The sequence below is a fragment of the Bombyx mandarina genome, chromosome 24, assembly GCF_030267445.1.
Source record: "Bombyx mandarina strain Sakado chromosome 24, ASM3026744v2".
In the NCBI taxonomy this organism is placed as follows: domain Eukaryota; kingdom Metazoa; phylum Arthropoda; class Insecta; order Lepidoptera; family Bombycidae; genus Bombyx; species Bombyx mandarina.
The window spans coordinates 8,947,173-8,972,355 of record NC_143230.1 but is presented as its reverse complement, the minus strand read 5'-3'; the positions used below and the strand labels follow the sequence as shown (position 1 = coordinate 8,972,355).

Below are 25,183 nucleotides of genomic sequence, written 5' to 3'. Positions count from 1 at the left end.
TTCGGATTCGTCTTTCCCAGAGACTACTAGATATTCAGGCGTGTTAGTAACATAAATCTATATATTAATGCGTGAAGCATAAACTCTGTATGCCGTTTTTACGAAAATTGCGCAGACGGAGGTGTACCTATGAAATTTCCCACACTTATAGAGAAAGAGTGCTGAATGCTAATTTTTTTTAAATTATGCATTATTATTATTATTTATTTTTAATTGCTTAGATAGGTGGACGAGCTCACAGCCCAACTGGTGTTAAGTGGTTACTGGAGCCCATAGACATCTACAACGTAAATGCGCCAACCACCTTGAGATATAATTTCTAAGGTCTCAAGTATAGTTACAACGGCTGCCTCACCCTTCAAACCGAAAAGCATTACTGCTTCACGGCAGAAATAGGCAGGGCGGTGGTACCTACCCGTGCGGACTGACAAGACGTCCTACCACCAGTAAAAATTAAAAAGTTAAAATTAATGCATTACGTCAATAAAAAAAACATTACATACACTACCATGTATTTGACACTCACACACACATACTCTTTTGTTTATTGTTATAGTCTGTGGTACAAATTGAGAATAGATTAACATTGTTTGTCTTTAATATTATTTGTCACAAAATCTGTGATTACAGAAGTTTATTAATCTTTGACAATAGAACCATAATAATTTTCAAACTTATAATTTCAATTAATTATATTCGACATAGTTACTTCAGTGCGCCGCTTAGGGCACCGGTGACCTACACGACACTCAAGCCACTGTCAACACTAAAAGTGAACTACCAACAGAACTTTTCCATTTTCAAATCGAAACCTTTCATTGCGTTTTTATTGTCTTGCGGGTTCGGTTCGCTTTCCATTGCGGGCTCCGTTCTGTTTCGCGTGCTTCGCCGCCAACACGACACTCAAGCTACTGTCAACACTAAAACCAAACTACCAACAGAACTTTTCCATTTTCAAATCGTAACCTTTCATTGCGTTTTCGTTTTTATTGTCTTGCGGGTTCGGTTCGCTTTCCATTGCGGGCTCCGTTCTGTTTCGCGTGCTTCGCCGCCAACACGACACTCAAGCTACTGTCAACACTAAAACCAAACTACCAACAGAACTTTTCCATTTTCAAATCGTAACCTTTCATTGCGTTTTCGTTTTTATTGTCTTGCGGGTTCGGTTCGCTTTCCATTGCGGGCTCCGTTCTGTTTCGCGTGCTTCGCCGCCAACACGACACTCAAGCTACTGTCAACACTAAAACCAAACTACCAACAGAACTTTTCCATTTTCAAATCGTAACCTTTCATTGCGTTTTCGTTTTTATTGTCTTGCGGGTTCGGTTCGCTTTCCATTGCGGCTCCGTTCTGTTTAGCGTGCTTCGCCGCCAGGTGTCGCTGCAGGCCTCGCTTCCGGCTGTACGTGGCGCTGCAGTGGTCGCACGTGTGCTGCTCGGTGCGGCCGTGGTTCGAAGACACGTGCTCCTCTAGGCTGGTCTTGTAACCGAACTTCTTATTGCAGATCGGACACTGGAAAATTTAACACGACCAATCTTCATACATCATATATATACGAAGACCAAACGATTTTGATAGTTTCGGAAAGACGCAGAACTGTTTTTTTTGAATCAATTTTTTTTAAACAAATGTTTATGTATATACAATTTTCAAATTCTACCCTAACGCAAATGCAGAAGAATGGATACTCCACAGTTTACTGTGTTCCTTCAGAAACACTATATTGTCATATCGTTCGATAATGCATTTCGATATTATAATGTCACAATCGACATTATTCAAAAAAATCGATTAATGACCGAAAATAAATTGAAAATACATTCTAGCATTGAATTTTAAATTATTGCATAGCTTTTATGGCGGGCTTTGAGCGCGACGACCGAATCAAGAAATTCCGTCACGAAAATAAAACCTAACACCCCCGCACTCCGCCTACCATGTGTTATAAGAGATTGCTGTACATGCCTGTAACTGGCTTACATACCAGTACTTAATTTTATATATGTTAATTTTAAGCTTGAATGTTTTGTGTGTATTGCTGTTGGTGTGTCTAAATAAATAAATAAATAAATATAGCTCGCGTTCAACACATTCACTCGTTGCGCTTGTGTAGTGTTTGTGAATAAGCGCGCGGCGTGACGTTGCACTGCATGCGCATCATGAAAAGTCTGCCCATCTCTCTCTCACGCGATCTATCTTAATAGATCGCGGCAGACTCATAAGTGAGTGTGAAGGGGACAGTTAATTTTTTGCTTTTGTTAATGTTTATAAATATAGCGTGGTCTTGTTTTATTATTGTTTTAATATTAAATTATTATTGTCTAATTATAATTGCATAAGTTGTTAAAAAGCGCTATGCAATAGCTTTACCGCGGCAGTCCCCGAGTGCCACACATGTTTTTTTATGTAATCTTTATAACTTCTAATTTCTTCTGTGCGTGTTTTTGTCACTGAACTCCTAAACGGCTGGACCGATTTGAATATTTTTTGTTGTATGCGTTTGGGTGCCACCCTGGATGGTTTAGATTCACAAATCAGCCCGACAGATGGCGCTGCAGTCGGTATCTAAGTTATTTATCTATACTACAACTAAACGGCTGGATCGACTTGAATGAATTTTTGCAGGACAACGTCTTTCGGGTCCGCTAGTTTTTATATGAAACCTTTTTAGTTTAGTTTTTTTTAATATCTCTTTCTATTTATGTTACAATTTTCCTTACATTATCATGTTAATATACATAAAATTTATATAATATTCTAAATTTATATAATTTATTTATATAGTATACATATATATAATATTTATATTATATTAATATTCCTCGCGAGGCGCTCTGACGGAAAGAGAGAGATCGAGACAGAGAGAGATAGAAAGAGAGAGACTGCCTTAAAAGTAGTTAAAAGAATTAAGTGTACCACGTTGATTACCTCAAACTTCTTTAGACCGAGGTGTCTCCTTCTATGAGCCCGCAGGTTCGAGCTGGATATACACCGCTGTGGGCACACGTCACAACTGTACGGCTTCTCGCCCGTGTGCTTCCTGGAATATCAATCAGAGGATGCTAAGAATAAGGACGGTAGGTAGCAGCAACTTGACTATACCCCTGGCATTGTTACGTCCAGAACAGTAACTGCTCACCATCATCAGGCTTGCCGTATATCGGTCTGCCAACGAAAGCAGTAAAACACTACCCAAATCCCAAATCTTAGATGCATTATCCCACCTAGGACCATAGTAAAAGTCCATAGACCCAAAGGTCCAAAGGTCCATTTGGGTGGGTGGCGCATTAACGTCGTAGATGTCTATGGGCTCCAGTAACCACTTAACACCAGATGGGCTGTGAGCTAGTTTACATAAATAAGCAACAAAAAAATTGATAACAATTCACATAAAATGTTTTGAACACACTGAGCTGTTGACTCGAGAAAAAGGTAACTATGACACCATGTCTAAAAAAGGGGTTGTCCAGGATCTAGTAGATGTTTATCTGTTGTTGTGTCGCTTTTTTCGTTCCGTTCGTTTCAGTTTTTTTTTTATTGCTCAGGTAGGTAGACAAGCTCACAGCCCACCTGCTGTTAAGTGGTTTACCAGAGCCGATAGACCTCAACAACGTAAATGCTGCCACTTATGTTCGGGTATGAGTTTTGAGTTTCAGTTCTACTGTGCATCGGCTTTCAATATGGTACCATTTATTTTGCATTCCTACCATTATTGGTGATTTTTTTTATTACAAACTCACCTGATGTGAACTGTAAGCGAAGATCTCTGCGTTGCTTTGAAATCGCAGTGCGGACAGCCATATCTCCTGACTCCTGTGTGGGTGAGCTTGTGTTTGTGCAGATAGTCTTGTCTAGAAAATACCCTTCCACAAGCCTAAGGAAGAATTTGAGGTGAATTTAGCTAAGAAATACCACAAAGAGAACTCTAGGCTTGTTCCTATATTTATTAAAGCTATTCCTATTCTACGGACAATAAAATAATTTGCATTCACAGTATCACATACTAGTATATTATTTTCAGGAAATAAAAGCCATTCTACACATGTTGTTGTTGTTGTTGTTGTTGTTGTTATCCTTGGGTACCCCGCTTGTACATAGGACCCTCACAATTTGTCTCCACTAGACCCTGTCCTGCGCTTGCTCCTTGACATCACTCCAGGTCACATCGGCAGTCCTCATTTCACCCTCCACAGTGCCTCAAGTGTGTACATGTCGAACAGGACTTTTCCTGCCATGCTGTTACCACTCAAATGCAATTATAATTAATCTAAACATAATGCATTATAAATGTAACTCCAAATGACATTCCCCGGCCTATTAATATTAATTGTTTATTAAAATAAGTCTATTCTAAGCATGTAAATATTCTGTGTACATTTTTGTCTGCTAATAATAATTATCTCTAAAGTAGTTAGTCTAACATATATTTGTTTATGCAACTCTTAAAACCACAGATTTGCATATGGAAAAACTGACCAAAATTTAGATTTAGTATTTTTTTTCCTCTCTAAGCACCTGTCATTTTTGTAAATACTTTGACATTGGCAAAATCAATGCCAAAGGCGTTGGAGCCACATTCTTTATTAAAAAAAAGTATTGTAATATAACTCATATAACATTGTTTCAGTAAAGCTTAATAGAAATGTATGCATGAGATTTCATATACTTACGTCACATACAAAGTTTTTCTTCGTCTCCTGGTGTTCTTCGCTGTGTTCCGTTAGACTCTGCTTTGTTTTGAAACACTGCAAGCATTTGTTGCACTTGAACAATTTCTCCGGGAGTTTTATCTTCCTGTTGTGTATGTGGTCCCGGATGTGAGCCTCGTACGTCCTACGTTTCGGCAAGTATCGGTTGCATATCGAACACTTAAATCCATCTTTCAGGCCTTTACAGAAATATATCTCGTGACTCTGTCTCGTTTTCCACGTTTTACATTTTTTCTCACAGCCGAAACATTTGAAGGTCCCGTCCAATTCTATTCCGTGAGCCTCTGCTTTGTGCGATTTCAATTTCTCAACGCTCTCCATGTCCAACAAGCACAGCGTACAGTACGACGATGAATGGGGGGCTTTATGTTTCATTCGTATTTTCTTTACTTTTTTCTCTGTAGCTGGCCGGTGATTCTCTTCGAAATTGTCATCGGAATCCAAATGCGGCGATTCCGAATTCAAAAAATCGTTCGTCTCTATTTTGATGTCAGCCTGGTGTTTCGCTTCGAAGCCGATCTTGTAGATTTCCTGAAGTTTGTTGTCTGCTTTGCTGCAGAAGGTTTTGAATTCGTAAAACTGTTCGATTTCGTCGCAACACTCCTCACATATCCCATTGATATCGGGCCACGGCAACAATTTAATGTTCAAACAGTAAACGATTTTATCGAGTAATGATATTTTAACGTCTTTATCGCATACATTCGTGATCTCTTTAGACGCATTCGTCTGCCAACAGATTCTACATACTTTCCCTTGACGAAAATATTCGTATGTATATTTATCGCTGTTCAGATACAATCGTTTCCATGACATTTTTTATTAATTTTTAATTTTAATTCATAATCTTACACAAATTATAATTTTAGTATATTTTTATTATCTTGATGAAAACAATAACAAAGTTTCTTCAACTTTTGACATTCAATCACAGTAGACAGTACGTAATAGTTGTATTTTTCTAACTGGAAAGACAAAGGCATTATATCATACTCCCTAATTTTTTCTTTTTAATGAAAATGATGTTGAAGAGAAATGAAATGAAGTTGATTAATATGAAACAGTAATAAATTGGCAGGAAATTAAATGAAATGAGATGGGGTGAAATATAATCTCAGTAAAATAGTGGTTATTTAAGATGACACAGATGACATATAAAATAGTCAGCAAGATTTCGTTCAGAAATTGAATTTTAATTTTTCGGCGGCGAAATGTAGAATTAATGGGGTTGGCCGGTTAAAGCTTTTCTCAGATGTCGCCAGCGTAGCTTGTTCCCTTGTCACAGAGAGCCGCCATTTTGTGTGTTTTGCGTTCGTGATATTTCGGCATTTTGTGACTTTGATACGGTTCTTATTACTTTCTAAGTAGTGCTAAACAGTTTTACAACATGTATTCCAACTGGATAGTTAAAGAATTAAAGGAGGAGTTGAGAAAACGTGGTGCATCTTTACGAGGAAAAAAAGTGGATTTTGTCGAAAGGTACAATGTTGATGTTTTATTTTAACTTAGAAAACTTCTCTCAAACTGTTTCCGGTAGATATTATTATAATAATATTAAATTGTGTACCTTAAGAACTTTATTCCTTGTAGCATGTGCAAAAAGATTTGCTCACATTACACACATTACCTACCAACTAATGTATTATTTTATTTTTTTCAGATTAGAGCCATATGACCAAAATTTTAATTTTGAAACAAAATTAAAAAATAGCTCTAGCAAAATATGCTAATATATATGATTTGCTAGTGGAGCCATGTGGCATTTTCATTAGCCAAGAGCGCCCATATCTTGCTGCATCTCCTGATGGTGTGTCGGGCGAAGAAACTATAATTGAAGTGAAATGTCCATACGCTAGCAGAAAACATGAAATAAATATAACAACGGTGCCTTACTTAGAACAATGTAACGGGATATTGTCTCTAAAAAAAACCTGCACATATTATTATCAAATCCAAGGGCAGTTATACCGCTCAGGCAAAACATACTGCAACTTGGTTATTTACACCTACAAGGACATCAAAGTGATTTATGTTGAAAAAGACAATAATTTTATAAATAATATGATAAATAAATGAGATATCTTTTATGAAAATATTTTCAAAGAAGCATTGTATGAAAAATATCTGTATTATAACTATACACACTTGTCGAAATAAATAATCAGGAATATTTTAAATTATTTTTATTGACAATTCCTTCTCTAAAATTACATAACATTACACATATGAAATATATAATAAGCTTAATTAGTAACATTCAAAATTGATCTTCTATTGATATGCCGACCACTCTACTCCAGCGATACCTTATATCAATGACATTGGCATAAGTGTGATTAAAACTAATGAAAACTTAGATGCTGTTTCCAACCCGGTGTAGTATTGCACTGTCTCATCGTCTGCAAGTAATAGCTCTGTAGAGAACAATCTTAATATATTGGATGTTTGAGTTCCAATAGTAATATGATGCCTTGTAATTGTTTCATCTATACTAGAGTTATTATTTTCTATTAGAATTTCTTGAGAGACATTTGAATCAAAATGCACATTGCTGTGTTCTTCAAAGGGTACGAGTTTGTAACCTTTGTTCTCTATTTTTTGTTTCTTCAGAAACTGGTTTCATATTCCATGAAAATATAGATGGTACAGCACCTTTCTTCAGATATTTATGTTAATGTTTGACACCTACAACACAAAGAAAAACATTTAAATATACTATCACAAGGACACCTGACCATGGTTCAAAATATTTGTTATTACAATGGATGCAGCGATTTAGATAGAACTTTCAATAGTAACAGCTGATAATGAACAACAGCTCATGAGGAATGCGTTTCCTCCAGTCTGATTTTGTGTTTGTTAAAAGGTTCCTTAGAACATAAATCTACTTGCAAAATATGTTAGCAACGAATAGTGTGCCTAACTAATTATTATTGGATTTTTTTAATAAGAGAACAAAGATGTGTGCTACACCTAGTCATGCATTATAAATATTTGACAGAAAGAAACATACCTGTGTATTTACTAATGTTTTCATAGTCAGATTCTACAAAGTGTTTACGACATAACCTCGAACTTTTTGTGGGAGTACTTTTTTCGCGTCAAATGGCCTTTAACCACAGTCTTCCAATTTTCTTGACCTTCGGAATTGATGTACTCCAATTTCTGAGCATATTGGCACAAAACAACGCGTCATTGTGCTTAAAATAATTTTTAATCAAAAATTCCAATACAAATATTGAATGTTATGGGAACAATGCACACAAGCGCCACTTTGACAGTTGCCAACCCCATTGATACATGAAACCTTTAAGTAAAAAAAGTGGACATCTCGGGATTCTTGAGAGAAATGATAACTTATAATAAAAACTAATCTAAGTTGAAATTATTTAACTTAAGAAAGCTTAGGTTATTACTTAAATTTTACGTATATTAATATGATAATGTACGGAAAGGTTATTTAATAACAAAATGTTTTAATGACTATAAAATTTATTTTATTCTTAATTACAATTCTTGAATAAGTTAGAATTTTGTGTATGTACATTATTAGTACTTATAGTATAGATTGGTATAGTAGTAGTAGATTTAAATATATCCTAACACGATTGTAAAAATAATGTAGAGTGGTACAGCGCCTATAAATAGCGACGCTTTTGTCCGAAACATTCTCGCCCGGTTATACTGACATAAACTGGAAACAAATTATGGACGCGGCTGAGGGACGCGGCCATGGAGTTAATAACTACCTACAACTGGAGTGCTAGGTAAAATACTAGCTCTATGGACGCGCATAATCTTTTGGGACGTTGCTTGCGGACGCGTTCCAATGTCTATTCCACAAAAAACTATAAACAAAGAAACATGTCGAGTAGTGCAAGAGAGGATTTTCTTGAATTAGTGTCGGCTGCTTTATGTTGTCCAGACAGAAATGATGATATTTAATTACACAGTAATTCCCTGTTCCGTACTCCACTACACTCCACAATTCGTTCATCCATTTTTACGTAGATGCGCACGTGAAAACTCTCACGTAGTCCGCGTACGTTTGCGGCTGACAAAAACATCCAGCGCGCCAGATTTCTGTCGGAAGTCCGAACGCTCAAGGTCAGTCAAAGGTTACGTCCACGACTTACCTCCGATAGTTTGCACAGCTCAGTTTATATTCATATTCTAGATCACGCTTATCAGCCGCGTCTGTCAGCCGCGTCCGATAATTTGTTTCCAGCTATAGCTTCTCAAAACAAGCTTAGGTGGGAAAAAAAATCGAAACATTCAATCGTTCGCGCTCGTGAGGGACGGTACTCGTAGACGCGATTTGTGTATGTAAGAAGAAAAGATTAAAATACGAGTTATAGCTATAAGACAATGGTTTGTCTGGGAACGTGCGATTCGGTGATGCCTCTGTCCAATGGTTTGTTTGGAGAAATGCGATTCAGTGATGCCTCTGTTCAATAGTTTGTTTGGGGACATGTGATTCAGTGATGCCTCTGTTCAATAGTTTGTTTGGGGACATGTGATTCAGTGATGCCTCTGTTCAATAGTTTGTTTGGAGACATGTGATTCAGTGATGCCTCTGTTCAATAGTTTGTTTGGGGACATGTGATTCAGTGATGCCTCTGTTCAATAGTTTGTTTGGGGACATGTGATTCAGTGATGCCTCTGTTCAATAGTTTGTTTGGGGACATGTGATTCAGTGAGGCCTCTGTTCAATAGTTTGTTTGGGGACATGTGATTCAGTGATGCCTCTGTCCAATTGCTTGCTTGGGGACATGTGATTCAGTGATGCTTCTGTTCAATAGTTTGTTTGGGGACATGGGATTCAGTGATGCCTCTGTCCAATTGCTTGCTTGGGGACATGTGATTCAGTGAGGCCTCTGTTCAATGGTTTGTTTAGGGACATACGATTCAGTGATGCTTCTGTTCAATTGTTTGTTTGGGGACATACGATTCAGTGATGCTTCTGTTCAATTGTTTGTTTGAGGACATACGATTCAGTGATGCTTCTGTTCAATCGTTTGTTTGGGGACATGTGATTCAGTGATGCCTCTGTCTAATTGTTTGCTTGGGGACATGTGATTCAGTGATGCTTCTGTTCAATTGTTTGTTTGAGGACATACGATTCAGTGATGCTTCTGTTCAATCGTTTTGTTTGGGGACATGTGCCTCTGTCCAATTGTTTGCTTGGGGACATGCCGCACCCTTAAAACATAAATGGCATTACCCATACAAAAAATGCTATTAATAAGCTTTTATTAGCTTCAGACGTATGTATGTAGTATGTAACGGAATATTTGGATATGATTTTTGTTGTAACCTTCTTTTCCATATTCCATTATTTGAAATATACTTCGAACACATTGTCATTTTTACCATCTATCATTATTATATATTTTATGCTATGTCTTGAAAACATTGTTTTATTATATTGGCGACGAGTTAAAAGAAATTAAGATGAACGATGAACAATTCGCATTATTTTTACATGCACAACAAAACCAGCAAGAACAGATTTTACAAATCTTGAAGTTGTTGATACCAGCAGCTTGCAATACAACAGCCAAGAGCGTGACGAACGACTCTTTTACGAAACATGATATGGATAACAAGATAAGTATAATCAAAAATTTCAATATGGATAAACACAACCCAGATACATTCAGAATTGACGATTACATAGATTTTTTCGAAAACAAATGCAAAATTCTTGATATCAATAACAGCGACTTACAGAAAGATTTGCTTCTGAATTTACTAACACCAGAGATATTCCACGAATTAAAAGTAGCTTTAACGCCTGATTTCGATATAGCTACATACAGCGAAATTTGTAACAAATTATTAGACCTCTATCGCATAAAAACGACGAGATATAGAGCCTTAACAGAATTTTGGAATTGCACTAGAGAACAAAATGAAACGATGGAGCACTATGCAAACAGATTAAAAAGTCTTAGTCGGGATTGTGGCTACGCTAATGACTTCCTGGAACGACAATTACGTGACCGCTTTGCCACTGGATTGAATCATCCAGATTTAGAAACCGACTTGAAACAAAAATGGCCTGATTTAATTCAAATGGTAGACGGAATACCAAGAGAAGTAAACTTTCAACAAATTTTTACAATCTCTCAATCAAGAGAACAGGCAGAACAAGACACACCACAAACAAGTATTAAAAAAATAAATAGGAGCAAAACCAAAACCGTACCATTACATCAAAATACAACACGAAAATTAAATCCAATGCATTGTTTACGCTGTGGAAAGAAAGAACGGCACAGCCTATCACAGTGTTCAGCCAAGGACCATATTTGTAAAGAATGTAACACGAAGGCACACTTTGAGAGTTGTTGCATTAAGTCTGGACGGGCATACATCAGCTATACAAAAGGGAGCCGAAAATCAGTTAAAAAATAACAAGACATCATAAGTCCTCAACATCATCATCATCTATCAGTAATAACGAGGAAGAGAGCGATGATGAAGTTATCTGCAGCGTCTTGGGTACACGTAAGAGAGAATGCAAACAAATCGATGTACGCATCAATGACATACCTTGCACTATGGATTGGGACCCCGGCTCTGCGTATTCAATAATAAACACGACATTATGGAAAAAATTAGGATCACCATCTTTACAACCCGCCCCGAAACTTAAGGCCTACGGTAACACCAACTTAAAAACAAAGGGAATTACAAAAGTAACAGTCGAAGTCGACGGACTGCAAAAACTTCTACCTGTGGTCGTAATGAAAAATGCCAAACCAATGTTATTTGGTTTACATTGGAGTGAAGTTTTTGAAATGGAATTTCCAAAACCAGTATACTCCATCAAAACATCAACACCTATGACTCTTAAACAAATATTGGATAAACATGTACAACTCTTTGATGGAAAACTAGAAAAAGTTAACAATTATTACGTAAACATACATGTCAAACCAGAAGCTGAACCGATCCACCTTCCTGCACGGCCTATAAAACTCAGCATGAAAAAGAATATAGAAAGGGAGTTAGATCGTCTGATCTCAGAAGGGATTGTGGAAAAAGTAGATCCTAATGTTACACCTATTGAATGGGCTACACCCACAGTTAACATTTTGAAATCTACAGGGGAAGTTAGGATATGTGGAGACTACAGAACTACACTTAATCCAGTACTTATTAAACATCTACACCCAGTTCCAGTTTTCGATCAACTACGCCAAAATCTCGCAAAAGGTAAATTATTTTCAAAAATAGACCTTAAAGACGCATACTTACAATTTGAAATAGCACCAGATTCGAAAAAGTACTTGACGTTGTCAACCCATAAAGGGTATTTCCAATACAATAGAATGCCTTTTGGAATATCGACTGCTCCTTCAATTTTTCAACATTTTCTGGATCAACTGCTTGGCGATATCACCAATGTAGCTGTATATTTTGACGACATAGCTATAGCAGGGAAAGATCTTTCAGAACATTTACAAACTTTATCTATTGTATTCGATCGCTTACAAAACGCTGGCCTAAAAGTTAACTTAAAGAAATGTAATTTCTTACAGAATCAGATTGAATACCTAGGTCACATAATAGATAAACATGGCATCCACCCAACCAAATCTAAAATTGATGCCATAACTAAGGCCCCAGCACCGTGTAATGCAAAAGAACTACGATCATTTTTAGGACTAGTTAACTTTTACGAACGGTTTGTACCACATCTTCACGGGATTTGTTCGGATCTTCACGATCTAACTAGTGAAAAAAATAGATGGCGTTGGACTGATCATGAAAACAGAATATTTGAAGATACAAAGAAATGCATAGCTTCTTCACAACCATTAATTACATTTGACGAGAAACGTCCCCTTTATTTAGCATGTGACGCTTCCGAAAAGGGATTGGGTGCAGTATTATTCCACAAGGACTCGAACATAGAACAACCAATTGCTTTTGCTTCAAGGAAACTACGACCAGCGGAAATGAAATATTCCGTTATTGATCGTGAAGCTTTAGCAATAGTATTTGGTATAAAAAAATTTGATCAGTACTTGAGAGGAACGAAATTTAATCTAGTTACGGACCATAAGCCTCTTATACATATTATGGGTGCACACCGCAACCTTCCTAAACAAGCCAATAACCGATTGGTAAGATGGGCCCTAGTAGTGGGAAGTTATCAATATGACATTTACTACAGGAAAGGTGAAAATAACACATTAGCTGATTGCCTTTCCAGATTACCAAACCCTGAAACTGAACCCTCCGAGACAGAAGGGCTTGTACATAAAATAGATCTACGTCTTTTGAGCACTCGAATGACTGACCTTAACCTATCAGAACAGTTACTTATGAAAACAACTTCAAAGGATCATATACTCACAAAAGTTTGTCAAAATTTAAAAACCGGCTGGAGAGAATCAGAATACAATCCAGAAATGAAACCATTCTACAGAAACCGGACTGAATTATCTGTTGAGAATAAGATACTCATGAGGCAAGGACGCATCGTTATACCTACAGCACTCCGAAAAGCCATTCTTACATACCTTCATCGAGGACATCCTGGCATTTCTGCTATGAAAGCACTTTCACGTTACTATGTTTGGTGGCCTAACCTTGACGAAGACATAGAATTATTTGTCAAGAAATGTACCAGATGCCAACAGAACCGCCCTTGTAATCCTGAACTTCCTGTATTTTCCTGGTCCATACCAGAAGAAGTATGGGAGAGAATCCATATCGACTTTGCTGGACCGTTCGAAGGATCGTATTGGTTGGTATTGTGCGACGCTCTCTCCAAATGGGTGGAAATACGACCGATGAAACACATCAACACCAGATCACTTTGTCTTACATTAGATAACATATTTTGTACATTTGACTTACCAAAAATGATTATATCCGATAATGGACCTCAATTTACATCTTATTAATTTAAAGAATATTGCACAAAACAATCTATTTTACATGTCACATCATCTCCATATCATCCTCGGACAAATGGGCTGGCAGAACGTTTAGTCAGAACATTCAAAAATAGAATGGCATCGGTAGACAACACAAATCTCGAGCGCCGACTATTAGAATTTTTGTTTACATACAGAAACACTCCGCACTCGTCCACTGGTAAATCTCCAGCTGAGATGATGTTTGGACGACAATTGAATTGCATACTTTCCAACATTCGGCCAGACAAAAGAAGATTAATGCAGTATTTACAAGTAAAAGAAAACATTCGTACCACATCACCGAGTTACCGACCAAGTGACCAAGTATATATTAAAACACGCAATGATAAAATATGGGAACCAGCGGTAATTACATCACGAAAACATAAATATTCATATATTGTTTCAACACCAGGAGGACTAGAAAAACGAAGACACGCTGATTACATCAGGCCACGCGAGTCCTCCACCTCAGAAACCCCGAGGAATGAAAGGGCGCATTCTTCTATGCTGCCGGCGACTGCTTCTCCAGACATTGGAATGGAAACAACAATTAACGAAAGGCTAACTAAAAACAAGAATTCGGCAGCAGTACCATTACCTACACCGCAGTCGCTTACAAATGTACAAATTTCTCCAAATTCACCTTCACAGCATTCGAAATTATACTCCTCACCTGCTCCGGTCTCTACTCCTGTGCCATTTGCTCCGCGTCGAAGTAATTGACGTATACAGGCACCCCGCCGTCTGATCAACGAGATGTAGATGGGGAGGAATGTTGTAACCTTCTTTTCCATATTCCATTATTTGAAATATACTTCGAACACATTGTCATTTTTACCATCTATCATTATTATATATTTTATGCTATGTCTTGAAAACATTGTTTTATTATAATTTTGACCCCCTTCAAAACGTCGGATTAACTCGAAATTTGGTATACTTATTAAAGGACCGATGACAATTCAATATTAAAAAGAACTTAAAAAAATAGAAAATTCAACTAAAAAATTAAAAATAAATAATAGTTATGATTTTATTGTAAAAAAGCGTGGGGTGCTTTTCAGGATATTATAAAAAAAAAACTTGTACTCATATCTGTTCATAAAATATTTATAGTTACTAATACCATATATTTAATAACTTTAATTAGGATTTTGTTTTCTGTCTTCTGCAAGTCAAAGATAAATTGTTTGAATTTTACTATCTCCGACGTTGCAGGAGATAATACTGAATGTTTTTTCTGGGACGAATCGCAAGATAGCCGTGGAGCAAATGAAATAGCCAGCTGAGTCTTGAAATACTTGCAAATGAAATCTTCTTTAACTGACGAAGACTTAAATGTAGCTTTGTATCCAAATAACTGGTGCGGCCAGCAGAAAAATCAGTTATTGTCGGTACATCTATGCAGTACTTAACTTAAAAGTAACATCTATAACACACTAGTTTGTAATCTGACGACGGAGATGATTTTTTTTTTTGCTCATACTGGTGAACGAGCTCACAGCTACCTGGTGTTAAGTGGTTACTGGAGCCCATAGACATCTACAACGTACATAATTGCCGCCCCCCCACCTTGAGATATGAGTTCTAAGGTCTCAGTATAGTTACAACGGCTGCCCTACCCTTCAGATCGAAACGCATTACTGCTTCACGGCAGAAATAGGTAAGGCGGTGGTACCTACCCGTGCGGATTCACAAGAGGTCCTACCACCAGTAATTTCGCAAATTATAATTTTGCGGGTTTGATTTTTATTACACGATGTTATTCCTTCACCGTGGAAGTCAATCGTAAACATTTGTTGAGTATGTATTTAATTAGAAAAATTGGTACCCGCCTGGGATTCGAACATCGGCGCATCGCTCAACACGAACGCACCGGACGTCTTATCCTTTAGGCCACGACGACTACAATACAACAATGATATTCAAAGATTGAGAAACAAATAAAAATAATACTTTGATCTGGAGCCACTTATGTGCCTTCCCAGTACGTGTCCGCCATCGGAAGTGCAAAAAAACGTGGCACATAGTGAACGAAATGGCTTATAACGATTTCGTTGACATCAAACAACTGCCCATTTCTAGACTGAACATAAGTGTTGAAAATGAACTTGTAAAGTTATCTTATATCTTCTATATATATATGTCGGCACACGTCAGGGATGGCTGAGCGGTAGCTTTCGTCATCACTCGTATTCGATTGAACTCAGTTTAGTCAATAAAACTTTTCAATAATAATTATTGAAACTCAACACACACAACTTTCACAATGACAGGATAAACCGACAGTTTCGTTGCACATACCGACAGACCGACCGACCGACTGACTGACTGACTGACTGACTGACTGACTGACTGACTGTCTGACTGTCAGAGACTCACTGCTGAGACGGACGGAATCACTGTCTGACACGAATGCCACGACTCTGTCCACGTATCGCCATTTTATATTGTGGCGTTACGTAGTCTACCCTTCATTTTGTGATATTTATCAAAACAACATTTCATCATTTAAAATAATAATCAAAACCACCGTCTTAATATTACTAAAAGTCGTTATCCACGACAACTAAAAGTCGTTATCCACGACACGGCCATTCTGACATGTCACACGTCCCTGTGTGACGCTCCTGCAAGGAAAACAACCTTTTGCAATATCAAACAGGTTTCGTCTCGGCCAATCCTGATACATTCACGATTGAGGATTGGGATTAGTTTCATTACAAACCATAACGTTAGCTTTCAACAAGATCTTTAACCTGTGTGAGTAGATAATTTAATTACCCAATTATTAGCGACACACTATACAAGTGAAAAATGTCATTAATGCTCAATAAGCATTAGAAACTAGAGTCATTACAAAACTAAGTAATCTGAGTAGTATTTCATCACTATTCAGTATCAATCACAAACTATCGTTACAATTACTTCCATCTAGTGAGAGTAACTCATGCCACCTATATCGAGTGACGATAACCCAATTCAAATGCCACCTCCATCGAGTAGCTCTTGACTACTTATTGCCTCCATCCGGCAAATAAGTGGGACCTCCATCCGGTACCCAACTTCAACACAAAACACTAATGCCTCCATCCGGCACGCAAGTGGAACTTCCATCCAGTACCCACTTTAACCATAAAACACATCGCAATGCCTCCATCCGGCAATAAAACGAACACATCACCTAAATCGAGCGAGGTGTTCAATTACCAGTCATAAATAACACTGAATACTGTTCTTTACTAATCACACAAAATAGGACAACAAAATCCTTACTTTAATCAGTCAGTTGTATCGTGGTCATTTGATCCTACATCTTCTACATCACTAGTGTCAACAAAATCGTATAGAACGCTCATGGCCTGGCTGCCGGCGCAGCTAGTGACATTGCCACCCACATTATCATTAAAACAAATGATAAAACCAATACACATCACTTCACAATATAGAGTCAAGGTCATTAGTAGACCAACACAACCATAGTCTCCATTGAGACCCAGGTCTCCGCTGTACCAATCGATGGAGATACTCTCACCTCACTGATCAGTCTCGTCAGTAGCACTACTTAGAGGCAACCTTATGTAATCATAGGTTCTATTACCAGTTAAAGCCATCTATCTTCATTTCAACAAAATTCAACATCAAATTTTACTAACTTTCCAATGTTCTGGTCTCGTCAAAGTTAATCTCTTACTTTCAGTATCATTTTAAGTAAAAACCTTTAGGGATATGGCACGCGAACTATTAAGAATTCGAAGGGGCTCGCCTCTGTTATTCTTATGGTAGAACAATTTAAAAAAGATGTACGGCTTCTAGCACTTCTTGTCAAGAACAGTTCCATGAGCTCATCGCGAGCTTGGTCATCAATAACGCAAGTGTGGGCTTCGAATAAGGATACACTAGATTTAAGTGCTTATTTCGTTGAATGCTCAATCTCACTAAACCGATTAAAACAACTATCGGGTAGTACATGACATACAATAGGTAAGCTATAAACCATCGCATAGGATTTGTTCCGTACAGTTTTGAGTCAAAACAACAGAAACCTTTTATGAGAACCATCGTATAAAATTGCTGAATTATGAAGCTACTACTAATAGATTTCTTGACAAGAGAGCATTCGGCACCCGAATCCAAATAAAAATAATACGACTCACCAGATTGTTCTTATTTACCAAAATTGCCCGATATTACGCAGCTACCGGCACGTCGCTCCGCTCGGCCGGTGAATAGTTGACCCATCGAGCGCCGACAGACGGCGCTTGCGTTCCATATCTCGTATTGGCTGCAGCAATCACGTGTTGATTGCGACACGGCCTTCCTAACTGTACACGTCCTCGTGTGATGGTTAACCTACAATCAAAAACATCCACGAGAACACTTGTTCCGCTCGATCACTCCTGACTACACTTTACGACTTATCGGAAAATTTTAAGTCATCAAAGCTTTAAACTGTTTTAATACCATTTTAACCAAATCAAATAATAGGGTATACAAAGTTCACTATTCAGCAGCCAGAGCACGTACCACAGTCGTTTATCAAACTTCAAATTTACTCTGTACAAATCAGGCATAGCTTACAGGAACTCAGATCAAAGAAAACTTCCGAGTAAAAATATCTAACGCCACGGCCCTCCAGCCGACCAGCAATCGCAATTGCCCTCATGATGCGCATCCACAGCGTGGATCGCCCGTGTGCATCACCCGCTGACTACACACGATGGTCTTTACAGACCCCGACCTCCGCCAGAGCCAAACGCGCACCGCGCACCCACGGACTACTTGAGTTGCCTCAAGAGACACCGATTTCTACCGGGCTACGACTACGTAATAGCTACTGGTACGGTCGAACACAATACGGCCGATAGACTATCCTTACTAGAGTTTTCACCACAATTTAAGCTTGCTCTTCATCATCATCATTTACATCAACCTCGACTGGTATGTGACCTGCTGGCATTTTTCTTAGCCTATCGTGTGGGTATTTGTAAGTACGTTTTGAATTTAAAGCTTTCAATGTGTAACGGTCACCATCCAATACTTCAACTACTTTAAACGACCCTTTAAACTTCGGATCTAATTTCGTTTGATTACGCTTTTCGTTTTAATGTGTGGACGAGCTCACAGCCCACCTGGTGTTAAGTGATTACTGGAACCCATAGACATCCACAACGTAAACGCGCCACACACCTTGAGATAGAAGTTCTAAGGTCTCAGCATAGTTACAACCGCTGCCCCACCATTTGAACCGAAACACACCACTGCTTCACGGCAGAAATAGGCAGGGTGATGGTACCCGTGTGGTCGATGGCACTATACGAAGCACCCGTCTGGTGCCACGTCCTTATCCACGAGACGTCGCCGCGCTGCGACGCCGGCAGCGCGCGATCGCAGTCAGAGTTATTCAAGGATACCTCACAGTCTCCTACGAGGCGGCGCGCCCTAGCGCAAGTGCAGCCGGAGCGCGGAGGCTCCAATCTCGGCAGTCCGTGCTGGAGGCGTGGTCTCGTCGTTTGGCGGACCCGTCGGCCGGCCTCCGTACCGTCGAGGCGATCTGCCCGGTTCTCGCGAACTGGGTGGGCCGCGACCGCGGAAGTCTCACCTCCGGCTACCTGTGCAGACTCACAAGACATTTTACCACCATGCAAACTTCTTACCGCAACAAATCTTACCAGCCACCACGCAAACTAAAATTTTACGGGTTCCACCTCTCCTACACGATGTTACTCCCACACTGAGGAAGCCAACCGCGAACACTTGTCAAGCACGCACAAGCACGCACTTCACCGGAAAAACCTGCATCCGCCAGCGAAACCCGAACACCGCCGCATCGCCAGACACGAACGCACCGGACGTCTTATCTTACAGGTCACGACGACTTCAGATGTGTCAATTTTTCTTCCCCACGGAAACTTGCTTGCTTTCTTGTTTGCTTGCTTGCTGGAGCCCGAAGTCATCGAACGTATAGTGTTATTGGTATTGAATCTAGTAGATTCTAAAATTTCAGCGACAATTCACAGTCTCATGTCCTGGTTTACTGCACTGCAAAAGAGTCAGTGCAAGGAACCAGAGGACTCTAGAACTGCAGCAGCTGTATAAACAAAAGTTAGATTTGTCAGAAAGAAAAAAGAATGACGTGAAAAGCCTTCTAGATGCTGGTTTGATACTAAACTTTTACAATTCCTACTTTGACAGAGTTTTTAACTAAGTGGGTAGTGTCCACCCTGAAAAAAATGTAGTTGATTAATTATTACTAGTGGTCTCGCAGTAGTCGAAATTCGACTATAATTCTTCGACTATATTTCTTCGATTATTCCGTCTTGATCTGCGTACGATATTGTGAATATTCGAGTCTACAAACTGGGAAATAAACTGCTGAAAATCTGCATCTCTGTCTCAATCTCTTTCTCTTATAATATTGTGTAACAGGCACGCCTTTATAATCAACGTCGCGTGCTTTTTGTTTGCCTTTAAGCTTTTCGTAAAAATACGAAATGTATTAGTTAGAATACCAAACGCGTACTGAATTGTGACTCTTGCCCGGGATAATCTTTTGTCGAAAATGATTTATTCCGCATTTCAACCACCCGGTGGATATGGGCGCATCAAATAATTTTTAAGAGGATAGGCTTCATCGCCAATTAACACGTATGGTAAATTGAGATTTGAACCTGGTAATTTCTGTGAAGGTTGAACCTATTTTCTATTAATAATCTACTTATCGGGATAGTTCTTATATTCCTAATAAAAAGTGTGAAATTCGCCAAGTTCTCTGCTTTTCTAACTGGTTGCGCTCCTATTCTTGATTGAATAATATCTTCAGCCAACGAACGCACTTAATTCAAGGTAAAATCGTACCACTTTTGATAGGGACATTTGATAGGGCTTTCTAAATACGTGCACCTCTGACGCCGCCGCCGTTTAAGTGTATAATCTATGGCCGCCGTCGCTAATAGTTTAGCTAAGGCATATCACCGCAAATCACACCGCTCACCGCGCCTCGCAACGCACCACAAAACGCACCGCCGGTAGCTGTGGCCAGGCCCTTAGTCGACCGTAGCTGCGCCACCGCGCGCCCTTGTTTACGTTTGGTAATGGTAATGTTGCGTATAATATTATAACAATGTCGTATAAATATTGTTTAGTGCCAAAATGCACAAACACGATGAAAAATACTCTAAATAAATAATTTTCCTCCAAATAAAAAAAAATAAAAATCGAAAACTAAGCCTAACTAACCTACGAGTAGTAAATACACTTTCCCAATGGAAGCACATCACAGCAAAACGAAATCCAAGCTTTAGCAATACTGAATTAGATTCAAGCTTCTCAGACTTCCCCACCGAACGTGGTCTCGCCTTGTCGCGGCGGTGGGGCTTAAGCGTGCACCCCGATACCGTGGAGCAGCGTTGTCTGCACAGGGGTGCCGCGAACAAAGAGGACTGCACACCGTGTTCCCGTTTTCCCACCTTTGCTGGACAAAGGGTGCGTGAAGCGGGAGATGGCTCCCTTCTGGAGCCCTCTTGAATGCTAGGCCATGTCCCCGGCAGCTCTTTGGCTGCTAAAGGGGAAGGCCCTCCAGAGGAGGGTACCGGTACGCCGGCGTGGCCACACCGTGGTCAGACGTGTGGGTCTGTCAGTAATGGTAGACCCCACGTGGATGAGAAGTGAACCGGAGGGCACTCCCTTCCGGTCGCTGGTTGCCATGTCCCCGGCTGCCTCTTGGCGGCTACAGGGGAAGGCCCCCCAAAGGGGGGTACCGGTTTACCGGTGGCTTCGAAGAAGCACACCGCAATCCCTACCGAGTAGGGGACGGGGGCTGCTGCCTAGCAGGAGCCGTGAGGATGCGAACCTCTATAAAAAATGCCCCAATCCCAAGTTTTTGACACCTGACGATGGGATGAATGGCTGGAGGGAGTCTAGTCCCAAGGGTTGTCCCATACCGTAATCCCCACTTGGTGGGGGGCGGGGGCCGCTGCCTAGTAGGGGCCGCGAGGATGCAAACCTCTATAAAAAATGCCCTAATCCTAAGCCTGTGACGTGCCCGGTGATGGGATGAGTGGCTGGAGGGTGTCCAGTCGTGAGGGCCGTCCCAGGGGACCGACCCCTGGTTAAATAATAAAGGAATAAATAAATGATGGCAGACTTAACGAAAAAATTACCCCAGGAGGGTACCACTCTAGGTGGAGAATCCCTCCGTGCTTCCACCTCGGTGGGAGCATGCTGCCCCACGTATTCTGGGGGGGGCAAAGCATGCCACGATGAAGGGGGCTGTGCGACGGGCAGCGGAAAACCCGTCGAACCGAGGTGTGCCAGCGCTGGCTCGACGCGCTCTGCGCTCGTCAGCGACTGTGAGGCGGCTGGCCCGAAAGGGAAAATTAGGCGGAAGAGAAAGTCGAGGGGACTTTCTTCCCGCGAAGGAGAGGGGCAAACGTCGTCCTCTGACACGGATGCCCCACCGGAGAAAGTGGTGGTAGTCTCCGATTCGGCCTCTGCCGCGGAGGAGATGCCGCCCCCTAAAGGGAGACCCGCTCGGGGGAGGGGCGCACCGTCACCGGCGCCGTCATCGGCGTCGATGTCTGTCGCCTCGCTGGACGGGCGGACGACAGAAGAGGAGGAGGGCGGTCTTCGGGACCCTGCCTTGGTCATAGGCAGGGCCATGAAGACCGTCAAGTCGTATGCGGCGACCAGTGCCAAAACCAAAGCTGCTGGCCGCAGGCTGCGGGAAGTCGTCTCGCGAGTCTCGAAGGTTCTGCCTTCGGTTGCTTCCGCCAATGACCAGGTGGTGCAGCTGATGGCGGAGAATTCGAGGCTCCGAGCACAGCTACAGGCGCAGCAGCGGCCCGATGGCAGGGTTGCTGCTACCAAGCGGGTAGCCGCCACGAGGTCGTCGCCCGCGTTGCCGCGTGCCGCTGGGTCGCGGACTCCTCCGGCATCTGTGCCGGCGGTGTCGCCGCTGGTCTCCGGGGTCCCTCGGGGTCCCTGTCCCTCAGCGGCGGCTGGCGACCCGTGGCCCGTGCTGCCACCATCGCGCGCGGTACAGCGGCGTTCGCGTCTCCCGTCGCCGCGGTCTAGGGGGGCGACGGCCGTCGAGCGGCAGCAGGGATCCGTGGGGCCACGGATCGTGGGCCTGCCGGAACTGAATTGCTACAGCCTGGACGAGATTATCGATCGCACCGTCCAGGCTGTAATGGAAAGGCTGGGTGGCGGGCTGGCGGCTCTCGAAGCGAAACGTATTGTCGCTAGTGACGCTGAACGGCCTGCGTCTACACATGCCGCGGTGTCGGGTGATGCAGTGACCCGCTCCACCCCCGTACAGGCTCCAGCCACTAGGGCGGGCCCGGGGCGAGACAGAGCCAAGCGGGGGGGCGGCGCTAACGCGAAGTGCACATCGCAAGCGCCTCAACCCCGTCCGCTGCCCCCGCCCCCGTCTAACATGGACGAGGGGAGGAATGTGGTGGCCCGGCGGGGTGCCAAGAGGGCCGTACCGACAGCTCCCCAAGTGGGTGGAGCACCGGCCACTGCGGCGTCTCAGGCTGCTCCCCAACAGGGTCGAGCCCCTGTGGCCGCCAAGAAAAAGAAGACGAAGAAGAAGTCGTCGCGCGCGCCTCGTTCGGCGGCAGTGGTCTTAACGCTGCTGCCGGCCGCCGAGGCCAAGGGCGTGTCATACGGAGATGTAGTCTCCCGGGCGCGCGCGGCTATTGATCTAGACGAGATCGGGGCGGGGGAGGGCCTCCGCTGTAGGCTGACGGCCAATGGGGCCAAGCTACTAGAGTGTCCCGGTGCCGATAGTTCCGGCATCGCGGAGCGTCTGGTGGCGAAGCTCCGTACGGTTCTGCCTGAGGAGGAGGTTCGAGTGCACAGGCCGGTCAAAATGGCTGAATTGAGAGTGACCGGCCTGGACGACTGCACCACTAAGGATGAGGTGGCGGCGGCTATTGCCGCCCGGGGCAACTGCGCCCTGGAGAATATAACTGTAGGCGAGCTGCGCCTCGGTTATACCGGGGCTGGCTCTGTTTGGGTGCGTTGCCCGGTAGAGGCGGCCACCTCCTTGGCTGCTCCTCCGCCCGGGAGACCGTCGGGGGAACCGGGCAGGTTGCGCGTGGGCTGGATAGCGGCCCGCGTGCGCCTTCTCGAACCACGCGCCTGGCGGTGCCTCAGATGCTTCAGCACTGGGCACTGCCTCGCTAAATGCGCGAGTGCGGTTGACCGCAGCGGATTGTGCTTTCGCTGTGGTCAGCCGGGACACAAGGCGGCCGTGTGCTCGGCTGCGCCGCATTGCTTATTATGTGCGGCGGCCGGGCGCAAGGCTGACCACCGGGCCGGGGGCAAGGCCTGCCCTCCGGCCAGCAAGAATGCAGAACGAAATCGGCGCCGCCAAGCTAAGCGGCGTCAAAAGAAGCGGTTGGCCGGGGGAGCACCGGCCGGCACTTTGTCCCCCGCTGAGGCGTTCGCGCCCGATAGCGGGGGCAATGGAGTAGGGGAGGGAGCGATGGATGTGGTTCAGTCTTAATGGATCACACCTATCGCTTCCTGCAGGGAAACTTGAACCACTCCGCTGGGGCTCAGGACATGTTGCTCCAGACCATGGCGGAGTGGTCAATTGACGTGGCTGTGGTCGCCGAGCCATACTTCGTTCCCCCAGCGGATGACTGTTGGTTTGGGGACGTTGATGGCTTGGCGGCCATACATATCAGAAGAACCGCGATGGTCCCCCCTGGCGATGGTGACCAGGGGCCCCGGGATCGTCGCGGTACAGTTAGAAAATATCGTCGTGATCGGGGTGTACTTTTCTCCGAATCGGCCTACCGTCGAGTTCGAGCGGTTCCTGGACGGGCTAGAGGTGATCGCTCGTCACCTCGCTCCCCGTTCAGTGATACTGGCGGGGGACTTCAATGCGAAGTCTGTCGCTTGGGGTTCCCCATTCACGGACGCTCGTGGTAGGCTGCTGGAGGAGTGGGCGGTCGCGGTCGGTCTCTGTATCGTTAATAGGGGCTCGATCGCGACTTGCGTGCGGTGGACGGGCGAGTCTATCGTGGACTTGACGTTCGCGAGCTCGCCCGTCGCACGGCGCATCCTCGGCTGGAGAGTGGTGGTGGGGGCGGAATCGTTGTCCGATCACCGGTATATCCGGTACGATCTTTCTGCCCCTGCGCCGACGCCGGCTGCAGGTGCCCGCGGGGTTGACCCCCCGCAGAGTGCATCCCGGTCATTCCCTAGGTGGGCACTGAAGCTCCTGAACAGGGAGCTCCTGGTGGAGGCCTCTATGGTGGCGGCGTGGGCGCCCAAGCGCCCACAACCTGTCGATGTGGAAACCGAGGCCGAATGGTTCCGGGGCGCGATGCACCGCATATGTGATGCCTCGATGCCCCGGGTCGGCTCTCGGCACTCTGGACGGCGACAGTCGCCCTGGTGGTCGCCCCTGCGGTCTCCATTCGGGCGAGCCGCCGGTGCACTAGACACCGCCGTCGCCGCCGCCTGCGGCGCGACGAGCCCGTCGCGTTCGCGGAGGAGGAAGCTCGGCTGCACCGC

At 42.9% G+C, this 25,183-nt stretch overlaps 2 protein-coding genes and 2 long non-coding RNA genes across 5 annotated transcripts; 1 reads left to right on the top strand and 3 right to left on the bottom strand.

The window, feature by feature from the left end:
- Nucleotides 1-495: 495 nt before the first annotated feature.
- LOC114241685 (uncharacterized) lies at nucleotides 496-5,838 on the bottom strand. Its single transcript, XM_028172602.2, has 4 exons — nucleotides 4,671-5,838; nucleotides 3,741-3,874; nucleotides 2,929-3,040; nucleotides 496-1,512 (listed from the first exon to the last, which is right to left on the bottom strand). Exons 1-4 carry the CDS (start codon nucleotides 5,523-5,525, stop codon nucleotides 1,252-1,254), a joined length of 1,362 nt encoding a protein of 453 aa, XP_028028403.2. The 5' UTR covers nucleotides 5,526-5,838; the 3' UTR covers nucleotides 496-1,251.
- Nucleotides 5,839-5,926: 88 nt separating this feature from the next.
- Nucleotides 5,927-6,886, top strand: LOC149500040 (uncharacterized). Its single transcript, XR_016325279.1, has 2 exons — nucleotides 5,927-6,188; nucleotides 6,370-6,886. It is a non-coding gene; the product is annotated as an uncharacterized LOC149500040 (long non-coding RNA).
- On the bottom strand, nucleotides 6,878-9,187 carry LOC149500039 (uncharacterized). The gene is made up of 2 exons (XR_016325277.1): nucleotides 7,723-9,187; nucleotides 6,878-7,394 (listed from the first exon to the last, which is right to left on the bottom strand). It is a non-coding gene; the product is annotated as an uncharacterized LOC149500039 (long non-coding RNA).
- Nucleotides 9,188-16,535: 7,348 nt separating this feature from the next.
- LOC149500038 (uncharacterized) lies at nucleotides 16,536-19,689 on the bottom strand. 2 transcript variants are annotated; one of them, XR_016325339.1, is made up of 3 exons: nucleotides 19,066-19,689; nucleotides 16,806-18,004; nucleotides 16,536-16,738 (listed from the first exon to the last, which is right to left on the bottom strand). XR_016325339.1 is itself a non-coding variant. In XM_089738104.1 (2 exons), exons 1-2 carry the CDS (start codon nucleotides 19,282-19,284, stop codon nucleotides 17,819-17,821), a joined length of 405 nt encoding a protein of 134 aa, XP_089594230.1. In that variant the 5' UTR covers nucleotides 19,285-19,689; the 3' UTR covers nucleotides 16,538-17,818. The 2 variants fall into 2 exon arrangements, 1 of the variants encoding a protein (XP_089594230.1); XM_089738104.1 differs by having other exon boundaries at nucleotides 16,538-18,004.
- Between the last annotated feature and the right edge of the window lie 5,494 nt (nucleotides 19,690-25,183).

Excerpts from the sequence above, each read along its gene's own strand:
- LOC114241685 (XM_028172602.2), bottom strand. The coding sequence starts at position 5,525 with ATGTCATGGAAACGATTGTATCTGAACAGCGATAAATATACATACGAA. Across the intron at positions 3,041-3,740 it reads TCGCTTACAGTTCACATCAG|GAAGCACACGGGCGAGAAGC; the intron begins GTGAGTTTGTAA and ends TTGATATTCCAG. Across the intron at positions 1,513-2,928 it reads TCGGTCTAAAGAAGTTTGAG|TGTCCGATCTGCAATAAGAA; the intron begins GTAATCAACGTG and ends TAAATTTTCCAG.
- LOC149500038 (XM_089738104.1), bottom strand. The coding sequence starts at position 19,284 with ATGTCTTGTGAGTCTGCACAGGTAGCCGGAGGTGAGACTTCCGCGGTC. Across the intron at positions 18,005-19,065 it reads GCCTCGTAGGAGACTGTGAG|GTTAACCATCACACGAGGAC; the intron begins GTATCCTTGAAT and ends TTTTGATTGTAG.